The sequence below is a fragment of the Ovis aries genome, chromosome 23 (assembly GCF_016772045.2).
Source record: "Ovis aries strain OAR_USU_Benz2616 breed Rambouillet chromosome 23, ARS-UI_Ramb_v3.0, whole genome shotgun sequence".
Classification (NCBI taxonomy): Eukaryota; Metazoa; Chordata; class Mammalia; order Artiodactyla; family Bovidae; genus Ovis; species Ovis aries.
Genome location: NC_056076.1, coordinates 61,970,120 through 61,991,664, shown reverse-complemented (window position 1 = coordinate 61,991,664; position 21,545 = coordinate 61,970,120). Strand labels below are relative to the sequence as shown.

The window sequence follows — 21,545 nt, the reverse complement described above, 5'->3', positions numbered from 1 at the left end:
AGTTTCCAGGTCTTGTTTTATTTGTTGAGATTTCCCTGGTTACTCTTTGCTCACTGAACCTTTTAGTTAGTTACAGAGGTAAAAGATTCGGGTGCTTTTCAGAGTCTTGGTGTTTCATTGCTCTGTTGCTTCTGAGGGCGTTTCCCCCTTTAAATTTTACTATTGTCATATGCTTTAAACATAAGAGCATTTGATTTTTGAGAATTTCCGTCAATGCTTTTAAGTTGAGTTTTCATCTTACTCTATTATTCCTTACTGGCCCTGAGCTTGACTTTTGTTGAGTGAAAAATTAGGAGATCAGCCCTGGGATTTCTTTGGAAGGACTGATGCTAAAGCTTAAACTCCTGTACTTTGGCCACCTCATGTGAAGAGTTGACTCATTGGAAAAGACTCTAATGCTGGGAGGGCTTGGGGGCAGGAGGAGAAGGGGACGACAGAGGATGAGATGGCCTGATGGCATCACTGACTCGATGGGCGTGAGTCTGAGTGAACTCTGGGAGTTGGTGATGGACAGGGAGGCCCCGCGTGCTGTGATTCATGGGGTCGCACAGAGTCAGACACGACTGAGTGAACTGAACTGAACTGAACTGAAAGTGGTGTTCAGATAGCGTTTACCTGTGTAACAAACGTAACTTGCATTTTATAAATAGTTACCATTTAGAACGTGATGCAGTTGTAATTTAGGGAAAAAAAGATGTGCCTTAAATTTGCTTTTATTTTTAAAGAAAGCTTTCAGTATGATGATTGACTTCTGAGTTATCCTGTGCTTTGATTTTGATGGTGTGGTTTTTGTCTCCCTTCACACAGAAAGCCATAGATCTTGCTAGCAAAGCAGCCCAGGAAGATAAAGCCGGAAACTACGAGGAAGCCCTTCAACTCTACCAGCATGCTGTGCAGTATTTTCTCCACGTGGTTAAATGTAAGGTCATCGTTTGTTTTGTTATTTTAAAAACAATAAAATAGAAAAGATTATTCATTTCTGTTCCAAGAAATAGAAAAGATTATCCTATTTCATTTATAAACATTGAAATACAATCGTAGAAGATTATAAAACATCAATCTGCAAAGAAGTCCCTCCAGCCTCTTGGTAGTTCCTGAGTCCCCAGCCAGCAAGTGTGTTTAGCTGCCACACTCAACACTGTTAGCACCTGAGCACACTGAAGTGCCGGCAGCCGATGAGGAAGGGCTTATCTTGCTGCTAATGCCCCCAGGTCTGTAATCTGGACTTACTCATTTTCTAAACGTCTCTTTGAAAATAATGTTTTAAAAAGAGGTTGGGAGACGTTTTATTTGTGTAGGTCCAAATTTGTGTTCAGTGTTAACACCGCCGCCAACACCCCACCCCCCCCCCCAACCCCCCCCCCCCCCCCCCCCCCCCGCCAATCCCCAGCACTGTTCTAGACGGTGGGATACAGCAGTAAGGAAGAAACAGATAAAAGAAAAACCTTTTAAACCTAATGCTGAACGTATGTGAAATAAGACGTTAAAAAAGTGTCTTTCTGTCTGTTACTGTTTTAAATCAAAATTTTAGCAGTTGGGTAATTAAGGATTTTCTTCCGAGCTTCCCTCTTTAATTCTGAGGTTTTTCTGTCAAATTAAAGTGAAACTAAGAATGAGTCATAACCTGATAAGATGGATGAACTGCATATACTGCTGAAGTCTCCTTTCAAACAGCCCTCACTGGGGCCTTTTTGTAATAAAATTACTGTATTGGTGGTACATATAATATCTGGGATTCCTGTCACTTTTTATATTCTTAAATAAAGCTTACGTAGGCGTTAGTGGAAATGGTTAATATTGCTTTACTTTTGTTTGTCTTATAATTGGTTTTGTGTGAGATAAGCAGCTTTCAACTGTCTGCAAAGAATGTAAGGGAAGAGTGTGAGTCCCACAGGATATTACAGGATTTCTGCTTATTCTTTAACATGAACCTAAAGTATACTAGTGTCTTGCTCAGAACTTTTTCTGACTCGTACTCACTGTTGAACCCTGCCAGAGGAAGAATCAGGAGAGATCGATCATCATTTGATTACGATGAACCAGAGATGATCTTTTCTGTCTCCTCCAATATAGATTTTCCTTGAAAAGTGTGTCTGAGAGTTTAAACCTGTCTGTAAAGAATACTGAAGGAAAGAATCTCTTGCGTTTCCCTTCACTAGATGAAGCACAAGGTGATAAAGCCAAGCAGAGTATCAGGGCGAAGTGTACGGAGTACCTTGACAGAGCGGAGAAGCTGAAGGAGCACCTGAAGAAGAGAGAGAAGAAGCCCCAGAAGCCGGTGAAGGAGGGGCAGCCGGCCCCCGCCGACGAGAAGGGGTATGCGTCTCAGAGCGAATCCCAAGAGTGCAGGAGTCTGTGAAGGAAAGAACTATAGGCTTTAGGAAAGGGTGGCTCCTGGGCCAGGTCTGACCCACTGCCCGCTTTCCAATGCTGTGTGGGGAGACAGCCTCCTCCCTTCACTTCCCTGCTGTCTGTGCCTCCTCTTGTCAGGACTGCAAAGCTGAGCGGCTGTGACAAAGGACCGTGTGGCCCATAAAGCCTGAGATGTCGACGGTCTGATTCTTCACAGAAAAAAGTTTTCGAGCCCCCAGTTTGCCAAGCTCAGGAGGTGATAGCCATCAAATCGCCTCCTTGACTGGCTGGTAGCAGAAGCGCTTAGCAGGGATGCTGCCAGTTCTTTCCCTCTGGCCATCATGTAATGAGGCTTAAAATTGTCGGAGTGGAGCACAGACTCCTGAGATCATCCCTGTGATCACCAGGGGTCCCTCAAAGGCAGTGCTTGGGGGCCTGTGGCTACTCCCATAGGCAACTGTAAGATCTAAGAGTTGACAGGCTCCTTCGGACTACGTGGGAGAGTTGGAAGAAACTTTTAGTAGGCTCAGGATTTTTATATTCTCTGTTCAAGACATGGTCAGAGAACCAGGAGCTCCTGTGACATCCTAAGAATATTTTATCTTCTCACAGCTCTAGCATTGGCAGGACAAAAATGAGACCCTCTCTGACCTCATAGCTTACCGAATTTCAAAATCAGTTGAACTTCACTGATTTTCTTATGTGAAAATCAGGGCATCTCTTGTAAGTTGAAATGAAACTGCTGGGAAGGATCAGTTGACCTCAGGTCGGTGGGCCCTCAGATCTCACCGAGGCCCCCTTGGCAGCAAAAGCGCCCCCTCCCCTGCAGGCTGAGGGCCTCCTGCTCACGCTTGGAGAGCCTGTGGTGTCCCTGCTGAGGTGACACCCTGGTTCTGTAGTGGACGGCAGGACCCGCTTTAAACTGAGACGGGGTAAAGCAGAGAAGCCATTACTTCCTGGTAATAGAGGTACAGAATACACGGAGATGAAGCACAGAGGCCCACGGTCCCCGGTCCCCACTGCGGTGTCTCGGGGCTGAGAGGCTGGTGTGCTTCCCGGAGGGAGTGCTCACTGCGCGGGGTCTCGCTGCCTCTGGAAGAGCTCGCTGCAGAACCGGCGCTGAAGGCTGTTTCTGTTGTTTGCCTTTCCTCGTGGAAGCAGCGATCCTCTTTGGCTGTTTTGCATTTAGTGAAGATAGGTACTGATGGAGGTCTTTTGTGGAAGCTCGGTGTCATGAAGCACCTTTGGGAGACCTGTAGCGCGTTCCCTTGCAGAATCCGAGGGCCAGGGAGATAAGTTTGGATTCCATATGGCTAGGGGCCTAGGAATGGCGGGTTTTCTGTAACCGAGTACTGTCTGTTCTGTTAGAGAGTTGGTAGACCCCCAACTCTAAAGTCAGGGTGAGTCAGTTTGGAGTTTCTCCCTCATCCATAGATAACCGCACCATCCTGTGAGAACCACACAGTCCTGTTTTGAGGTGAAACCTGCCAAGTTTTTATGTAGTGACATTTTTTTTAATATTGTAAAAAATGTGTCTTAAAGGCATATTTTTTGCTTTAAAGATTGCACCGTGTTCTATATGCTAATCCTTATAGTTGAAAGTACATTATTACTGATTTTTTCCCTACTGTCAACAACTTGGGTGTGGTTATCCTTGCAGTCAAATCCCTGAACTCATCTTAAATTATGTCCTCAGAATAAATCCCTAGATATGAAATGTCTGGATTGACCTTGTTCTTAGGGGTCAGTTCATTTTCATCAGAAGTCAGCCGTCCTTTGGAACCCCCAGACTAAGGTTATCGATCTTTGTACCTTAAATAGTATTCTGGGTTTTTTCCTTCCTAGTTAGGGCTTCTTGGTCTGATGTGTAGTTGGCCTGGTCCTGATTTTTTAAATTGTTGTTGTTTACAACACTCTTGTAACTCATCTTAAATCTTTTGTGGAAGAAAGTATGGGTCATGCATTTATGAGTTAATACGTGCATAGGTATGTCATGGGAATTTGGAGCTGGTTCCTGACTTCATTCTGGTCTTTTTCTCCATTTTCTGTTCACGATTCCATTTTGATAGGTAATAGGCCGGCTTCCCAGCAATGCATGTTCATCCCTGGGTGGGGAAGATCCCCTGGAGAAGGGAATGGCAACCCACTGCAGTGTCCTTGCCTGGAGAAGCCCATGGACAGAGGGGCCTGGTGGGCTGCAGTCCCTGGGGTTGCAAAGAGTCAGACATGACATCACAGCTAAACAACAGCAAATGCCTGCTTCCTGTTTTGTTTAGTGTGTTCTTAAAAGTAATAAAATGAGCTAAGCTTTCAGTGACTGCCTTATTTTGCTACTTTCATTACAGATATTTCTTTTCTTTCATTTTTTGCCGTATTTTGACAGCAATGAGTGACCGTTTGAATGTATTGAACTCTTTTTATTAGGAATGACAGTGATGGGGAAGGAGAATCTGATGATCCCGAAAAAAAGAAGCTGCAGAATCAACTTCAAGGTCGCTTCAGATTTCATTTTTAAATTTACTTACTTTTTAAAAATCATAGTGAATTGTCTGTTTGAGTTGGTTTTTCTTTCCCACCTGTACTTAAATGAGGCCCAAGAACTGGCTTTGGTCCCAGTGATCACGTGCTGGCTGTGTTTGAAACCGTTTTTGTAAGATCTCCTCTCTAGGTTCTCAGATTGGTTGGTTTTTTCCTAGGCTATTGTTTCATGTTAGATCTGCCTTAAAAAGTTTACTCTCTTTCATTTTGTCTTATTTACCCCGTTTTAGAGAGTGTAGCAGTTATAGTGTTAACATACTGTGAAATCTGATGGTATTGGAGTGTCCTGTCAGAGGAGCGGATGAGTTGAGACTCACACGTGGCTCTCATTGCTGCTGCTGCCGCTGGCCCACGGGCACAGTCCGTTTCATGGTCCTGCCTGCTCCTCCTCATACATTTCTACCCTGTTTCAGTGTCCCTGTTTCCACTGCTCTTTCCCCTTTAATTTTCACGCCTTCTGCACTGTAAAAGCCCTTTCTCTCTGCTGTGGAGAATGGGATGGTGGGGAGGGTCTAGACTGTGGCTCCGTTCACATCTGGATTCCACTCCAGGCTGTGCTGGGCTGAAGTCTTAGAGCCTGAGACCCCCCCCAGTTCTAAAATGCAAGTTAAAAATGCTCTCAGGGCTCTGAAAGGGTTAACGACAGTGTAAAACTACCTAGTATTTCGTCTGACCAACACCAGGGATGCAGTAAGCAGCCCCTGTAGAAGGGAGTGGCCGCCCGCTCCCGTGTTCTTGCCTGGAGAATCCCGTGGATGGAGGAGCCTGGTGGGCTACGGTTCACAGGGTCGCAAAGAGTCGAGCACGACCGAGGCGACTTGGCACGCAGAGGAAATAGTAGCTCTAAGAAGCTAAAAAGGCATCTCATTAATTACTGACTTCTTTAATTCCTGAGATTTGGTTGTTCTTTGATATATTAGAAATGGTTTTTCAAGTTGAGTTTTATGCTCAGTCACTGGTAGCCTGGATTTTATTCACTTGAATCTTGCCAGGCGGAACGCGGGAGAAGGCAGTGGCACCCACTCCAGTGTTCTTGCCTGGAAAATCCTGTGGACGGGGGAGCCTGGTAGGCTGCCGTCTGTGGGGTCCCACAGAGTCAGACACGACTGAAGTGACTTAGCAGCAGCAGGCAGAATGCATTGTATCTGAAGAGGACAGCCATCCCACAGGGCCAGCCTCAGGGACTGGGGGGCGTTCCTAGCTTGGACACAGCGTTAGCCTTGCTGTTCTAGTCTCTCCGTTCTGTCAGAGTTTCTGTCTTACCGACCCCACCGGGATGGATAGGGGAACCCTGTAAGGATAATATTTTAGAAACCCTGCAGTTATCGAGGCTGTTTTTATGTGCCAAGAACATCAGTGGTGGGTGTGGTTCAAGGGCGGTAACGAGTCCCCACTGCCTCCTCAGTTAGCTTTCTCGGGCTGCCCCGTGGGCCATGCCAGGTGGCTTTGTTTTACTGGTAAGGCAGAAAGCCTTTTCCTCTCCATTCTTCTGGTTTCGTCCCCATCTCGCTGGCTCTGCCCCACTGAAGGAAAAATTGGAATTTTTAATATCTTTAATTTTGGAAAAGATACAACCAGGTTTTTAATAAGAAATTTTTTTCTACATTTCCTATCAGTGATGCTAAGGCCCAGGGATGTATAAAAATACAGATGCTTAAAACATTTAAATGAGGAAATTTATTTGGAATTTCAGGATGAAATAGAATATAGAGAGAATCCTAGCTTTTCTTATCTGAGAGTCCTTTTTTCCCCATCTTTTAGTTTCTTGGTTTGCTGATGGATTTCATCGTAAAACAATCCTTTTTTGGAATCTTTTCTCACTTTTCCTGAAATAGTTTTCCAAATCTTTTACTTCTGTTTTACTTCTGTCATGATATTAAGTGTAATATTTAATTGTTAAAATTAGTGATTTGAGTCTTCTGTTAATTCTGATACTCAGTGACTTTGAGGTTAAATAACATGTTAATCTCTGGAGGAGGAAATGGCAGCCCACTCCAGTATTCTTACCTGGGAAATTCCATGAACAGAGGAGCCTGGTGGGCTACAGTCCCTGAGCTTACAAGCATTCCGACATGACTGGACAGTTGAGCGTGCACATTCAGAGCACGTCAGTGTGATAAACGATACCAGAGACGGGACAGAGTCATTCAGTGGGGGATAATCAAATTGTTTGGCTTTTATTTTCTAATAATCCTTCCCTTTTAATTTTAAAAATCATTAGTCCATGTCTAGTTCTTAATATTACTTTTATCTAGATTTTTTTTTAATCACTGAACATTCCAAAGTCACCTAGTTTAAACTTTAAGGAGAAAAGAAGATAAATTATGACATACTTAGAAAATTCATAGCAAAACGCTTTAGTTGACGAGATAATGCTTATGTATAAATCTATTTTTGTTTAATAGACACAAAATCCTGTCAGATGACATAGTGTTTTTCTCATATAGGGTTACTAATCAGAATGGAACACAGAAAAGAAAAAGTGAATTGGGTTTTCCCTTCAGTTCAGTTGAGTCGATCAGTCACATCTCACTTACTTGGAACTCCACGGACTCCAGCACTCCAGGCCTCCCTGTCCATCACCAGTTCCCGGAGCTTGCTCAGACTCATGTCCATCGAGTCAGTGATGCCATCCAGCCATCTCCTCCTCTCATCCCCTTTCTCCTCCCACCTTCAATCTCTCCCCACATCGTGGTCTTTTCCAATGAGTCAGTTCTTCACATCAGGTGGCCAAAGTATTGGTGCTTCAGCCTCAGCATCAGTCCTTCCAATGAATATTCAGGACTGATTTCCTTTAGGATGGACTGGTTGGATCTCCTTGCAGTCCAAGAGACTCTCAAGAGTCTTCTCCAACACCATAGTTCAAAAGCATCAGTTCTTCGGCGCTCAGCTTTCTTTATAGTCCAACTCTCACATCCATACACAAATACTGGAAAAACCATAGCTTTGCCCAGACGGACCTTTTTTTGGCAGAGTAACGTCTCTGCTTTTTGATATGGTGTCTAGGCTGGTCATAGTTGTTCTTCCAAGGAGCAAGCATCTTTTAATTTCATGGCTGTAGTCGCCATCTGCAGTGATTTTGGATTCAAAAACATAGTCTCCCACTGTTTCCACTGTTTCCATATCTATTTGCCATGAAGTGATGTGACTGGATGCCATGATCTTAGTTTTCTGAATGTTGAGGTTTAAGCCAACTTTTTCACTCTCCTCTTTCACTTTATCAAGAGGCTCTTTAGTTTTTCACTTTCTAACATAAGGGTGGTGTCATCTGCACCCCACTCCAGTACTCTTGCCTGGAAAATCCCATGGACGGAGGAGCCTCGTAGGCTGCAGTCCAGGGGGTTGCGAAGAATCGGACACAACTGAGCGACTTCCCTTTCACTTTGACTTTCATGCATTGGAGAAGGAAATGGCAGCCCACTCCAGTGTTCTTGCCTGGAGAATCCCATGGACAGAGGAGCCTGGTGGGATGCCGTCTATGGGGTCGCACAGAGTGGGACACGACTGAAGCGACTTAGCAGCAGCAGCAGCATCTGCATGTCTGAGGTTATTGATATTTCTCCCAGCAATCTTGATTCCAGCTTGTGCTTCCTCCAGCCCAGTGTTTCTCATGATGTACTCTACATATAAGTTAAATAAGCAGGGTGACAGTATACAGCCTTGACGTACTCCTTTCCTGATTTGGAACCAGTCTGTTGTTCCATGTCCGGTTCTAACGACATATTACGTTGTTTCTTGACCTGCATACAGATTTCTCAGGAGGCAGGTAAATTTTCCCCTTAATTTATACTTAGTCTGAACTTTCAGAATACAAAAAGAGTTCATAGTTTTATTTCATGTTAATGTATAGCTAAAGAGTTTTGTAATTTAGGGAAGTTGCCAAGTATAAGCATTCTTTAACAGATGACCTTTCAAAGCAAGAAAAAATACCCATAAAGTAATATCATAGGTAATGAGTAGACTGTGTGAGTGGTGATGCTACACTTAACAACACTTACACATCATCTTAGGACAGGCTCCTTCATGGTTGAGCCGTTTCTATAGACTAGAAGATTGGGAAAGCTTTTGATAAAAGATTTGTTGAAAGATCCAGCAGTAAGCTACAGTAAAAGAAATGTTTTGTGGACTGTTACTGATTTTTACTTGTTCTTACTGTGACAGTTTGCTATGACTTTTGGATATATGATGTTCAAAAACTAAATCACTTAAATAACTTTGTTAATGCACAGAAACTGTAAATAGATCTATTTAGAAGTCGAATGGAAACTGTGGCAAATCTTGGGAAATACTGCAGGTCTGTAAGAGCACACCTCCTCTCTCCATCATCCCCTTCTCACCCTCCTCTTCCCCTCCCTCTGTCCGTCCGTCTCTCTGCCTGTCTGTCTTCAGGTAAAGTGGTTAAATGTGTTTTATTTCTGTGGTTAAGGGAGCATTAGATCACTGATTCTTTTGGTTAAAAGGAGAAATGGGAGGTATTCCAGAATCAGCGTGGCCAAACACCATAAATACTTTACGCACCGTTTGGTGCTTTTCCAGGCACTCTGGTGTTATTACGTCGTTTGGTCTTTGCACTCACCTGTCTTTAGTAGTCTGGCCAGATGGTGCTATTTCTATTTCACAGCGAGGTAGTGGAGATAGAACAGCTGAATGGCTCTATGTGGATTATCCAGCTACCCACCCCAGGTCCCAGCTCCTCCTCGCTGCCGGCTAACAACCACTTTCTTGTCACCCCCTTCTGGAACTGTCTTTAATACATAAAACTTTTCCAGACAAATTTATAAGGCATTTCTTTAATTTCATTATTTCATGTCGTTGTCTACATTTGCTGGAATAGCCCTCTTTGATTGAAAGATGATTTAATTTTCTGTAGGTGCCATTGTTATAGAGCGACCCAATGTGAAGTGGAGCGACGTCGCTGGTCTGGAAGGCGCTAAAGAAGCTCTGAAAGAGGCCGTGATATTGCCTATCAAATTTCCTCATCTCTTTACAGGTGAGATGGCTTCTAAATAATTTTTTTTATGATTTTTTAAAAAGCACACTGATGACTGAGGTAGTGTGAACTCTCGTCACTGTATTGTAAATTGTTACTTTAAATCCTCTTATAAGGCAGTGGTATACCCTCACACAGATACTTACTTCATATGCATATACGTATTTGTAATATATATATATATATTTCAGAACAGCCTAAATGTCAGGCAGCAGGGCGTAAGGTGAATCAGGGAGATACAGTGGAGTACCGTGCTCACTAGAATGCAGGGTACCGTCCTCATTATAATTGACGTGGAAGAATGTCCACCTGTATTATAAGGCTCAAAAAGCAAGTTACACAGTTTGTATCCAATTATTTAACAGTTTCAGATGAAGCGTGTATCCTCTGGTAGCTCATGATCACTGCAGGGAGAATGCTGCCAGCCCACCTTCTGGGTCGTGGTGGAGATACAGCTCCGCAGTAGGTGGTTTGTCTGTGCTGAACCATCCTTGTCCTTGTCCCTTTGGTGACCCACAGCCTGTGTTCGTGATACGGCTATACCCACAGTCTTAACAGTGAAACAGAGGTTTTTCCTTTTAAAAACAAGCTGGTTTATATAGAGAGCAAATCTGGGATACTGGCCTCAAACTGCGCAGGCCCAGCAGTGCCCTGTAGAGCAGTGACGAGGGGCGAGAGCCCGCTGTTTGCCCAGCTCCAAGCCACGACTCGGACCCTCAGTTCAGGAATGTGAATCTAACAGTGTGAAAGCTGTCATCAGAATCCTATAAAGGTACAAAAATGTGACAGAACTTACGTTGCTTATACCAGTGTTTCCCAAACATGACTCCTGTATGTCATCTTCGCGGATTTTTCCATATACGTGTACTACTTTTTTTTAATCTTCTTCTTTAAATCACTTTTAGAGAAACTTACTAAACTGGAGTATAAATATACAGAGACATGGAGGAACCCATGTGCGTTCAGCCTCATAAATTATCACAGACAGTAGTAATCCCCCAGATAAGAAATCGACGTGAGGAACTTAGAAGTCCATCCCTGTGTCTTCCCTCAAGAGAGGGAACCTCTCTCTTGGCTTCTGGCGTCACAGCTTGTTCTGCCCACATTTGAACCTCTAGGTCATCTCATCTGGTTTTGCTTAATGCCTCTGCTATAGAGTAATGACCTGGGGTCTTCCCTGACGTCACAGCTTGTTCTGCCCACATTTGAACCTCTAGGTCATCTCATCTGGTTTTGCTTAATGACTCTGCTATAGAGTAAACCTGGGGGTCTTCCCTGACGTCACAGCTTGTTCTGCCCACATTTGAACCTCTAGGTCATCTCATCTGGTTTTGCTTAATGACTCTGCTATAGAGTAATGACCTGGGGGTCTGCCCTGGCGGGCCAGTGGTTAAGATTCCGCTTCCAGCGCAGGGGCGGCAGGTTTAGCCACTGGTTCGGGAACTGAGATCCCATACGCTGTGCGATGTGGCCACAAACATTTTTTTAAAGTAATAAAGGATATCTTTGTGTCTCTGTAGATGAGTAGTGTTTTCATAGAATGCATTGTAAAAAATTATTCAAACGGAAAGTGTTTTTACACCACCTGAAAGCATTTCATCGGCCAGCACTGGTGTATGGGCCACACTTAAGGGGACGCTGACTCACAGTTGCAGACATTTGAACTAGGCGAACAGAATTCAAGTGAAAGCTGAGGCTCCCCTAACAGCAAACATAGTGCTTGGTGTTGCCGCCCGGCGCCTGCATGTCACTCTTCACAGACGCCTCGTGTCGCCCACAGTCTGCACCCAGCAGTTGCTTGGTTGTTTTAATGTGTGTTTGATATTTTATTGCCACTTGTAACCCAGCCTGGTTTATTTAAGGCAATGTTATAATTTCTCAGTAGAATTGAGGTTCAAAGAACTGATTTTGTTCACTTGTTACTATATTTTGGCAAAACTGGAATTTAAGGTGGAGTCCCCCTGTTCTCCAGTCATCAGAATGGAAATGTACCACCTGAAATAATAATATGTGCTTCCTGTGGAGTCAGGAATTGAGTGTAACATTGCAAGCCATCCAGACTGTGTTAGTCTCACCCCTGCAAACATCGTGGATGGTAAAGGAAACGCTCGCAGCGGCCTCCCCCTCTGGGTACGGTTCCTCCTACCGTATTCTGAATTGAGCAGTGCACATACGGATGGTCAACAGCTGCCTTTTACCTGAATCTTCTCCCTTAAGAGACTGGACGGCCTCGGAGGTGGAGATCCTTGCCCCGCGGCCCTCTGTCTGCACAGGGGCTTCAGTACAGAGAGGTCGGATGGGTGAGCATGCGGATGAGACGCCTGTTAGGGTTATAGCTGGATAAACACAGTTTTGACAAAGTGGTCTCTGAAAAGGAAACAAAGCGGGTTAAGACGTCCTTACCGCAGACTGATTCATTTAAGTTGTGTTTCATCCTCTTGCCAGCTTTAGAGCGGAGACGTCTTCACGGTGGGCTTCACGGTGGATGACGAACAGTCTTGAAGTTCTCATGTTTTTTAATACGCATTTTAGGCAAGAGAACACCTTGGAGGGGAATCCTGTTATTTGGGCCACCTGGAACAGGAAAATCCTATTTAGCCAAAGCTGTAGCCACAGAAGCAAATAACTCAACGTTTTTCTCAATATCTTCCTCTGACCTGGTCTCCAAGTGGCTAGGTGAGAGTGAAAAGTAAGTAGTAAGCTGATTTTTTTTTTTTAAGTTTTTCTTTGCTTGGTAGTCATTTTATCAGTCTGTAAAGTAACAGGTTTCTTAAGTCATTAATAGGCCTTCCAAAAAGTGCTGTAATACAGCTGGTATTAATTTCTCTGTCACACTGTTCCCTAGCTCAAAATTTATTTCATAGGGAAAAGAGAGCAGATATGGCACACGTATGGAGAAGGCCCTCCAGCCCCTCCAGCACTCTTGCCTGGGAAATCCCATGGACAGGGGAGCCTGATGGGCTGCAGTCCATGGGGTCGCGAAGGGTTGGGCACAAGGAACACTATTAGAGTTCCTATTGATACATTGTTTTATTTTAATGTTTTCCTTGTCATGTGTCATTGGCTGATTTTTAGAAATTGAAACTTTTAACTTATTTTTAGGCTCGTTAAGAACTTATTCCAGCTTGCCAGAGAGAATAAACCTTCCATTATCTTCATTGATGAGATCGATTCTCTGTGTGGCTCAAGAAGTGAAAATGAAAGTGAAGCTGCACGAAGAATCAAGACAGAATTCCTAGTCCAGATGCAAGGTAGTGCTCGGCTGATTCAACCTCTGCCCAGTTGCAACCAGCTCGGTATAAGTAGTGAAGAGACTTATGTATATGTTCACTTATACGGGAAACAATACAAACAGAAGGAAAAAGTAGACTTCAAATTTAAATCTTTTGAGAAATATTTTGAAAACAATATTAATAGTATTTTCCCACAGTTTAGGAGATTATACTGTTGGGAATATTTATATCATATTCTAATAATATGAAATATGGTTAAATATAGTTTTTTCAGAGAGAGACTCTCAAGGAGAGGCATTTTTAACAAAGAAATACCACATTCATAAGAGAAGATGCAGATGAGGTTTAAAGAACACTGAAATGACAAATTACCTGAAACTATCTATTTTGCTATAGGGGTTGGCGTGGACAATGATGGAATTTTGGTTCTGGGAGCTACAAATATACCCTGGGTTCTGGATTCTGCCATTAGGCGAAGGTATGACAATACAGGGAACACCGTATTTCTGATCACAGTGTGCTAAGTGGATATTAATTCCCATTCTGTCTAGCAAGGAGGCATTCTGATAACTTTAGAATGTTTTCCAGTGTGCTTAAACCCTGCTGACCCCTGACTTGGACAGGAGAGGCAGGCATTTGTTGTCAATGTGCTCTGGGTATTTTCCCTTTATTACCCTAAATATCTATGTTTAATTATGGTGGATATGGGCCCATTTAAAGTATTCAGCTTAGCTCTGTATAAAAGAATATCTAAATATCTTGCTTAGTTCTTGGAAAAGTAATTTTTAACAGAAATTAAATATTATCATATGGTAATATTCTTGATGTAATTTTTCTTTGACTTTAAGGTTTGAGAAACGAATTTACATCCCTTTGCCTGAGGCCCATGCCCGAGCAGCAATGTTCAGACTGCACTTGGGGACCACTCAGAACAGTCTGACAGAAGCGGACTTCCGGGACCTCGGAAAGAAAACGGAGGGTTATTCAGGGGCAGACATAAGCGTCATTGTGCGGGACGCGCTCATGCAGCCGGTCAGGAAAGTGCAGTCAGCCACTCATTTTAAAAAGGTGAGGAGCACTCATCTGTCTTTCCGTGTATTTTTAAAATCGAGTTTTGAGACCACCGTTGACTTGTCTTTGAAGAATTTTATGAAGATTTCAGTTTTGTGTGATAAATAAGTGGATTTACATAATGGACATGTGGCCGTTCCACTGGAATAAATTCTCCCAACGTGTGTTAAAACTACTTGGTACGAGTGCTTTGGAAGCATGTTACCCGTACATTTATACCTCCTTATCAAAGTGAAAATAATGATAGCTAACTATCGTTCACATGAATTCACGTGCTTGGCACTGAGGTCCCAACCACTCTCCCCTCGCACTCCTCCCGTGCACTGCGTGGTCTACTGAGTGACAAGACCATATAGGGTTTGAGACGGAATTTTGTGTGATCTTGCCGCTGCTGCTGCTAAGTCACTTCAGTCGTGTCCGGCTCTGTGCAACCCCATAGACGGCAGCCCACCAGGCTCCCCCGTCCCTGGGATTCTCCAGGCAAGAACACTGGAGTGGGTTGCCATTTCCTACTCCAATGAATAAAGTGAAAGGGGAAAGTGAAGTTGCTCAGTCGTGTCCAACTCTCTGCGACCCCATGGACAGAAGCCCACCAGGCTCCGCCATCCACAGAATTCTCTAGGTAGGAGTACTGGAGTGGGTTGCCATTTCCTTCTCCGTGCAGTCTTGGGAGACAATTTAAGTAACTGTAGACTAGGTAATTTGGACCTACACTCTTGCTGAGAATAGCAATCGCCAATATGTTCATGAAGGCAGATGTGAAAATCCCCAAACACTCAGCAAACCTAATCCATCAGTATATGGCAAACTAAAACGTCACAACTCTGACATGTGTGTGTCTATTGTATACCATGTGTTCAGTTCAGTTCAGTTCAGTTGCTCAGTCGTGTCCGACTCTTTGCGACCCCATGAATCACAGCACGCCAGGCCTCCCTGTCCATCACCATCTCCCGGAGTTCACTCAGACTCACGTCCATCGAGTCCGTGATGCCATCCAGCCATCTCATCCTCTATCGTCCCCTTCTCCTCCCGCCCCCAATCCCTCCCAGCATCAGAGTCTTTTCCAGTGAGTCAACTCTTTGCATGAGGTGGCCAAAGTACTGGAGATTCAGCTTTAGCATCATTCCTTCCAAAGAACACCTAGGGCTGATCTCCTTTAGAATGGACTGGTTGGATCTCCTTGCAGTCCAAGGGACTCTCAAGAGTCTTCTCCAACACCACAGTTCAAAAGCATCAATTCTTCGGCGCTCAGCCTTCTTCACAGTCCAACTCTCACATCCATACATGACCACTGGAAAAACCACAGCCTTGACTAGACAGACCTTAGTCGGCAAAGTAATGTCTCTGCTTTTGAATATGCTATCTAGGTTGGTCATAACTTTCCTTCCAAGGAGTAAGCGTCTTTTAATTTCATGGCTGCAGTCACCATCTGCAGTGATTTTGGAGCCCCCAAAAATAAAGTCTGACACTGTTTCCACTGTTCCCCATCTATTTCCCATGAAGTGATGGGACCGGATGCCATGATCTTCGTTTTCTGAATGTTGAGCTTTAAGCCAACTTTTTCACTCTCCTCTTTCACTTTCATCAAGAGACTTTTTAGCTCCTCTTCACTTTCTGCCATAATGGTGATGTCATCTGCATATCTGAGGTTATTGATATTTCTCCCGGCAATCTTGATTCCAGCTTGTGTTTCTTCCAGTCCAGCGTTTCTCATGATGTACTCTGCATATAAGTTAAATAAGCAGGGTGACAATATACAGCCTTGACGTGCTCCTTTTCCTGTTTGGAACCAGTCTGTTGTTCCATGTCCAGTTCTAAGTGTTGCTTCCTGGCCTGCATACAGATTACCATGGTAAATAATTTCTTTTAAAAAATGAGGAGCTTGAATTAAAACCTGAATTTGAAGCCTGACTCCACAATTTACTCATTTTATCTACTTGACCAAATTGTGTTACCTTGTAAGTCTCTCTTTTTTCTGTCATCTCTTAAGTAAGGATGGCGACACTGCTCTGAAATGCTCGCATGAGAATGAAAAGAGGAAGGTCCGTAGCGCAGCGGTCATGGCACATGAACAGTCCAGTAGATGTTGCTCATCCCTCCTTCCGTCATCTCATCACTGAAAGAAGCACAGTTAGCTCGGGACCAGGTTTTACGCCACAGCCGCTGTGTTTCTCCTTAACATTCTCTTTGCCATTTAGAAGGAGCTCAGTCCTTCCCTGCTAAGAACTTTCCGGTCAGTTCTCTGTATTACTGTTGGGGGCAGCTCATACAACCCCAAAGCCAGGCCCTTGTTAGGAGGATGAAGGTGCAGCAGCCGGATCTCTCGCCGTCAGGCCTTCCGTGTCCCCAGCCCAGCAGACCTCTATGGCTCCGTCTTCTCTTGTGCTTTCCGATTAGTAAGAACAAGTTTGCCTGTGATTTTATTTGTTAAATGTATCAGCGCTAGTCTGGGCCGAGAGATAAGTCAGAAAGTACAGTGGTCGAAAAACGCAAAAATCCCTGCCACTGAAATTTTTGTGAGAGAAGACACATAGTAAAATACGTAACAAGTAAAGTGAAATGTTTAATTCTCTGCCCCTACCCCAATCCTGAGGCAGTGTTTGAGACCGATGGTTTAAAACAAGTGCGAAGCCCCTACCCGAATCCTAAGGCAGTGTTTGAGACCGATGGTTTAAAACAAGTGCGAGGACGAAGCAGCCTCTGACTTGATATGTGTGTGGTACAAGCTGAAAATTATGTCACTATCACAGAGGTTCTTTTTCTGGACATTACGAAAATTCTTTACTTTAAATCAGTTATGAGTTGTAAGTTCAGCTAGCACTTAAATTACACTGGGCATTTAATTTTGTACTTGTATTTGAAGGAGTTTTTGTTGGAGAGACAGTTAATTTCACAATAATAAACCTCCCGAAGATCACAGAAATTTCTTACTATGGAAAATAGAGTAACTTAAAGGAGTTTTTAAGTAGATCTGTTTTTTATTAATTTTTATCGATACATTGGGGTATAGTTGCTTAACAATGCTGTGTTAGTTTCAGATGTACAGCAGAGTAATTCAGTTAGACGTACACATGGATCCGTTCTTTTTCAAATGCTCTTCCCATTTCGGTTATTACAGAACACTGAGCTCTTTCCCTGTGTTGTACGACAGGGCCTTGTTGATTTTCTGGTATAAATGTAGCAGCGTGCTGTGCAGCTCTGTCCTTGGTGTCCAGGATTATCACCATTGAATAGCCCTTAGAAAAGAAAAAAGGTATTTTTAGGCACAGGGGATTTTTACTTATTTTCTGCCTATGATCATGTAAGTAATTTATAAAATTTCAAATATATCATCAAGAAAAACATTAAAATCAAACACAATCTACCCCCTCACCTGGAGATAATGCACTTTTTGTTCTATATTCTGTTTATTTTCAAGAACTAAGCATTGTAATAAAACATGATAGTAGTACACGTTCAGATTTCCTGATAATGGCTTAAATCTTAATATTTATTCAATTTGTTCAAAGAAAGATCTCAAATGACTGTTTGTTGCAGGTTCGTGGACCTTCGAGAGCTGATCCGAGCAGCATAGTAGATGACCTGCTCACACCCTGCTCTCCTGGAGACCCTGGTGCCATTGAGATGACGTGGATGGATGTCCCTGGGGATAAACTTTTGGAGCCAGTTGTTTGCATGGTTTGACGTTTTGTTTGCTTTTAAAAAGAATTTATTTAACATTATATTTTATAATTTGTCAGATAAAATTTTCAGGTTTATAAAATTTAGTTTAAAAATGTTAGTATGATCAGACATGTTTAATAGTAATACTTCAAAGGTTATAGAGATTAATAGAATCTAAAGTATCAAATAATTATCTTTAAGTGTTTTTTTGAGCTTCAAGGAAAATTTAATTATAAGTGAAGAAGCTGTTTTTTAAAACATACAGGTTTCTGGCGTAGGTCTCACAGTAATATTGTGAAAATGTTTCTCCTTGAACCTCTGATCGAGTAAAACGTCCAGAAACACTGCTGTGTGAATCACAGCATTCATAGCAGCGCTTGCCTGTCTTCTCAAGGCGCCACAGAAAGTTTAAATAACGCAGTGCTTTTTAAAGGCTCTGAAAACAACATGTTTATTGTAAGAAGTTGCATTCCTGTAGCTTATATTGAAGGAGTTAAAATATTCATAAAATATTGCATTTTTATAGTTTCTATTGAGGAAATGAAAAAATCTGTAAGACTGCAGGGGGCACAGGTTTGATCCCTGGTGAGGGAACTAAAATCCCACACAGCATGCTGCCGAAAAAGAAAAGATACGTATTTATTATGAGCGTTCAGTTTTTTCCCCAAAACTTTAAACTTTTTGTTTTGTATTGAGGTGTAGCCAGTATGAACATTGAGTTTTAAAATCTTCTCTTAAAGATTTTTCAGATCTATATGTCAAAACTAACAGTAGCTTCCACATGATATGCAGATCTAGGTTTATAGACACATGTATATAAGCTTGTGTGTATGTGTATATAATAATATATCTGTAAACATCTAGAAATATTTGTGTTAATTAACCACTGCTTATCTGAGAAATTATTTAGAAATCCTTCATTTTTTAAAGCTTTTATTCTTTTGATAATTTTTCCCTACTATTTTACGGGAGACATGGTCTAAAAGTTAATTTTTTAATAAATTTTTTATGTTGATATATTTTCTTAGCATTTTGATTATGATTTTAGCTGATAGTTAAGATTTTTGATAAGTTGGTTTTGATTAAATCGTATTACTCTGTTTCACATATGTGAATGAATATATCCCTTCTGAGTTGCATTTTGACAGCTGCTTTCTTCAAAAGTAAACATACAGCCAGAAAAAGGATCGGGGTTTAATTCTGGAGGCCTTGGTCCTTGGGTAAAGAGGACTATATTTCCTTGGGTGCCAAGGAGCCTTTGAAGGTTATGATCAGGGCGGGGCGAGCAGCTGAAAGTTTGTAAGCAGAGGAATGGCATAGTCGAAGTTGCTCTTTGCAAAGAGAGGAAACAGGAGCGTTTATGAGTAGTCCGTGACACGGTGCGGATGTCCAGATTCAACCTTAGGTGAAAGCTAGTGATGATAATGCTACGGACGAAACGGTTTTATTCAGTTAGATCGGTGACTAATCCTCCCCGCTCTTTCTCCTGACAGTCGGACATGCTACGGTCACTGTCGAGCACGAAGCCCACAGTCAACGAGCACGACCTGTTGAAACTAAAGAAGTTCACAGAGGATTTTGGCCAAGAAGGCTAGACCAGAGACAGCGGGACGGCGCTCACCACGCGTGTTCTCTCTTTCACAGGCAGTTTTGCTTTTCCTGGATGGCAGTCAGATTATTTCCGGTAAAACTCTTTTACCACAGAGAAACAGAGATCTCACTTCAGCGTTCCTTCAAGTTTTATACGTACTTTTGCTCCATTACCAATAAAATCCTCCTGTTAACAAAAATTATAAAATAATGGGCTATAAGAAAATGAGTGATAAACAAAAACAGGAAAAAAAGGAAAATGAGTGATATATAAGTAGCAAAAAAATAGAAATTACCCAGTGAAAAGAAAATTAAAATTGATTGACATACAAATATTTTAAATTGTTGGGAATAGTGGTCTTTGCAAGGAGCATTCTTTTTTTTTTTCCAACTAAAATGAAATGGGGCTTTTTCATATTTTGAAAAAAAAAATCTTAAGCATCATTCTCATCAAAATAAAATTCATTTGCTTTACTAAAAAAAATTTTAAATGCTTTACTCTCAGGGATGGGCAGTAAGACAGCAGAGAGCACTGTGGTCAGGCTTGGAAGGCCCTGGACTGCGTTGTAGCCAAGGGGCTGGCTCACTTTTGATAGGGTGGCTTGTTTCTCCATGTTGATTTAAATAGTTTCTATAAAAGCTGCAAGCTTTTTTATATTTAACTAAGTAATACCTTTCACTGTGCAATCTTTAGAGAAAGACTCTCTTTAAGTTAGGCGTTGTCTTTGTTTTGAAGAAGAAAATTGTCTCTCTCAGTGTCTTTTTGTAGTAAGATTGACCAAAACAGGTGGTGAATAAATAATGTACTTTTTAAATAATTCTGTCATGAAATACTGTATGGGAACCTTTACTAAAAGGAACACATGGCCTCCCTTTGGATTATGGAAAGTTTCTTGTATGTGATATCGGGGTGTGTGTGTATATATATATATAAATTTTTTAAATATAGGATAGCTAGAGTCTTGTCTTTGACCTTGTAAGTTCAGGGGACAGCTTGTCCTGACCACACATATGTTATCAATGTAATGTCTCATGACGCTTTAGAAATGAGCTGATAGTCTCCTTAAATAATAAAATGCAGACATGATTTCATGTCATTTTAATGCCCTCAAATAAATAGTCTGAGGGGGTGTGTGACACACTTCAGCACCAACACTAAGTCGTGCCTTGTCCGTTTGCATTGGCCTCTCCACGCAGAGTCTTGCCGCGCCAGCTAGAGTGAGGTCGTCTCCCTACTTCACCGTGAGGCTCTGCCTTGCGCACGCTGCAGAATGACGTGCGTCTTGAAGTCTGTTTGCACAGTTCACACGTTATGCTATATGGCTGCCTTGGGGTTTTCTGTACAGATGGTTTTTGTTGACATTAAATGGAAATCATAGGCCCAAAATTCGCTGTTCTTACGTGAAGTAAATTGATATAACCTACTGTTGGCTATATTCTGTGTATGCTTCTTTATTTCGGGATCTTCTGTGTAGGAGAAAATATATCTAAATTGATTAGATACAAGAGATTATTAAAGATTATTAATTAAAGATTATCCATGAAAATTCTACTTTAGCCGCCCCAGAATCATACAGTATTGCTATTAAAGTCTTGTCATTAAGAGAATTAGTATAACTATCATTATAAACTATATAATAATTGAACCCAGAATTCTCTGTGAATCCAGAGTCTGTCTGAGGGAGGATTTCGCCTCAGTCCACCAAGCAGTGTGTGGGCGCAGCACTGGTGACAAGTGGAGGGCCCATCACTTAATTCTTCTGTGTGCTCAGCATCTGTGTCACTTTTAGCCATTTTCCACATTTCTGGTTTTGAAACTGTTTCTAGAATCTATTAATTTTAAACTTATGCTAGAATGGTGGAGCATAGACCATTTCCATGTGCTCTGTATGGGCAGATAACTACTCAGGAGGAAGCTGAATGTTCAGGCTCTCTCTGCCTGGATGTGGACCATTACGATTTTTGCTGTTGTTGAGTTGCTCAGTCCTGTCCAACTCTTTGCAACCTATGGAGTGCAGCACACCAGGCTTCCTTGTCCTTCACCATCTTCCAGAGTTTGCACAAACCCATGTCCATTGAGTTGGTGATGCCATCCAACCACCTCATCC

General features: G+C 42.4%; 1 protein-coding gene across 1 annotated transcript in view; it reads left to right on the top strand.

Annotated features, from left to right (window-relative positions):
• The window catches only part of VPS4B (vacuolar protein sorting 4 homolog B), a 31,338-nt gene extending 10,467 nt beyond the window's left edge, over positions 1 to 20,871 (top strand). Inside the window, exons 2-11 of the mRNA XM_027960952.2 lie at positions 808 to 919; positions 2,160 to 2,316; positions 4,777 to 4,844; positions 9,761 to 9,880; positions 12,413 to 12,569; positions 12,983 to 13,131; positions 13,510 to 13,591; positions 13,962 to 14,181; positions 17,722 to 17,862; positions 19,341 to 20,871. Of these exons, the coding sequence (XP_027816753.2) occupies positions 808 to 919; positions 2,160 to 2,316; positions 4,777 to 4,844; positions 9,761 to 9,880; positions 12,413 to 12,569; positions 12,983 to 13,131; positions 13,510 to 13,591; positions 13,962 to 14,181; positions 17,722 to 17,862; positions 19,341 to 19,442 (1,308 nt within the window). The 3' untranslated portion in view covers positions 19,443 to 20,871. The remainder of the gene's footprint in view (positions 1 to 807; positions 920 to 2,159; positions 2,317 to 4,776; positions 4,845 to 9,760; positions 9,881 to 12,412; positions 12,570 to 12,982; positions 13,132 to 13,509; positions 13,592 to 13,961; positions 14,182 to 17,721; positions 17,863 to 19,340) is intronic.
• Positions 20,872 to 21,545: the final 674 nt, after the last annotated feature.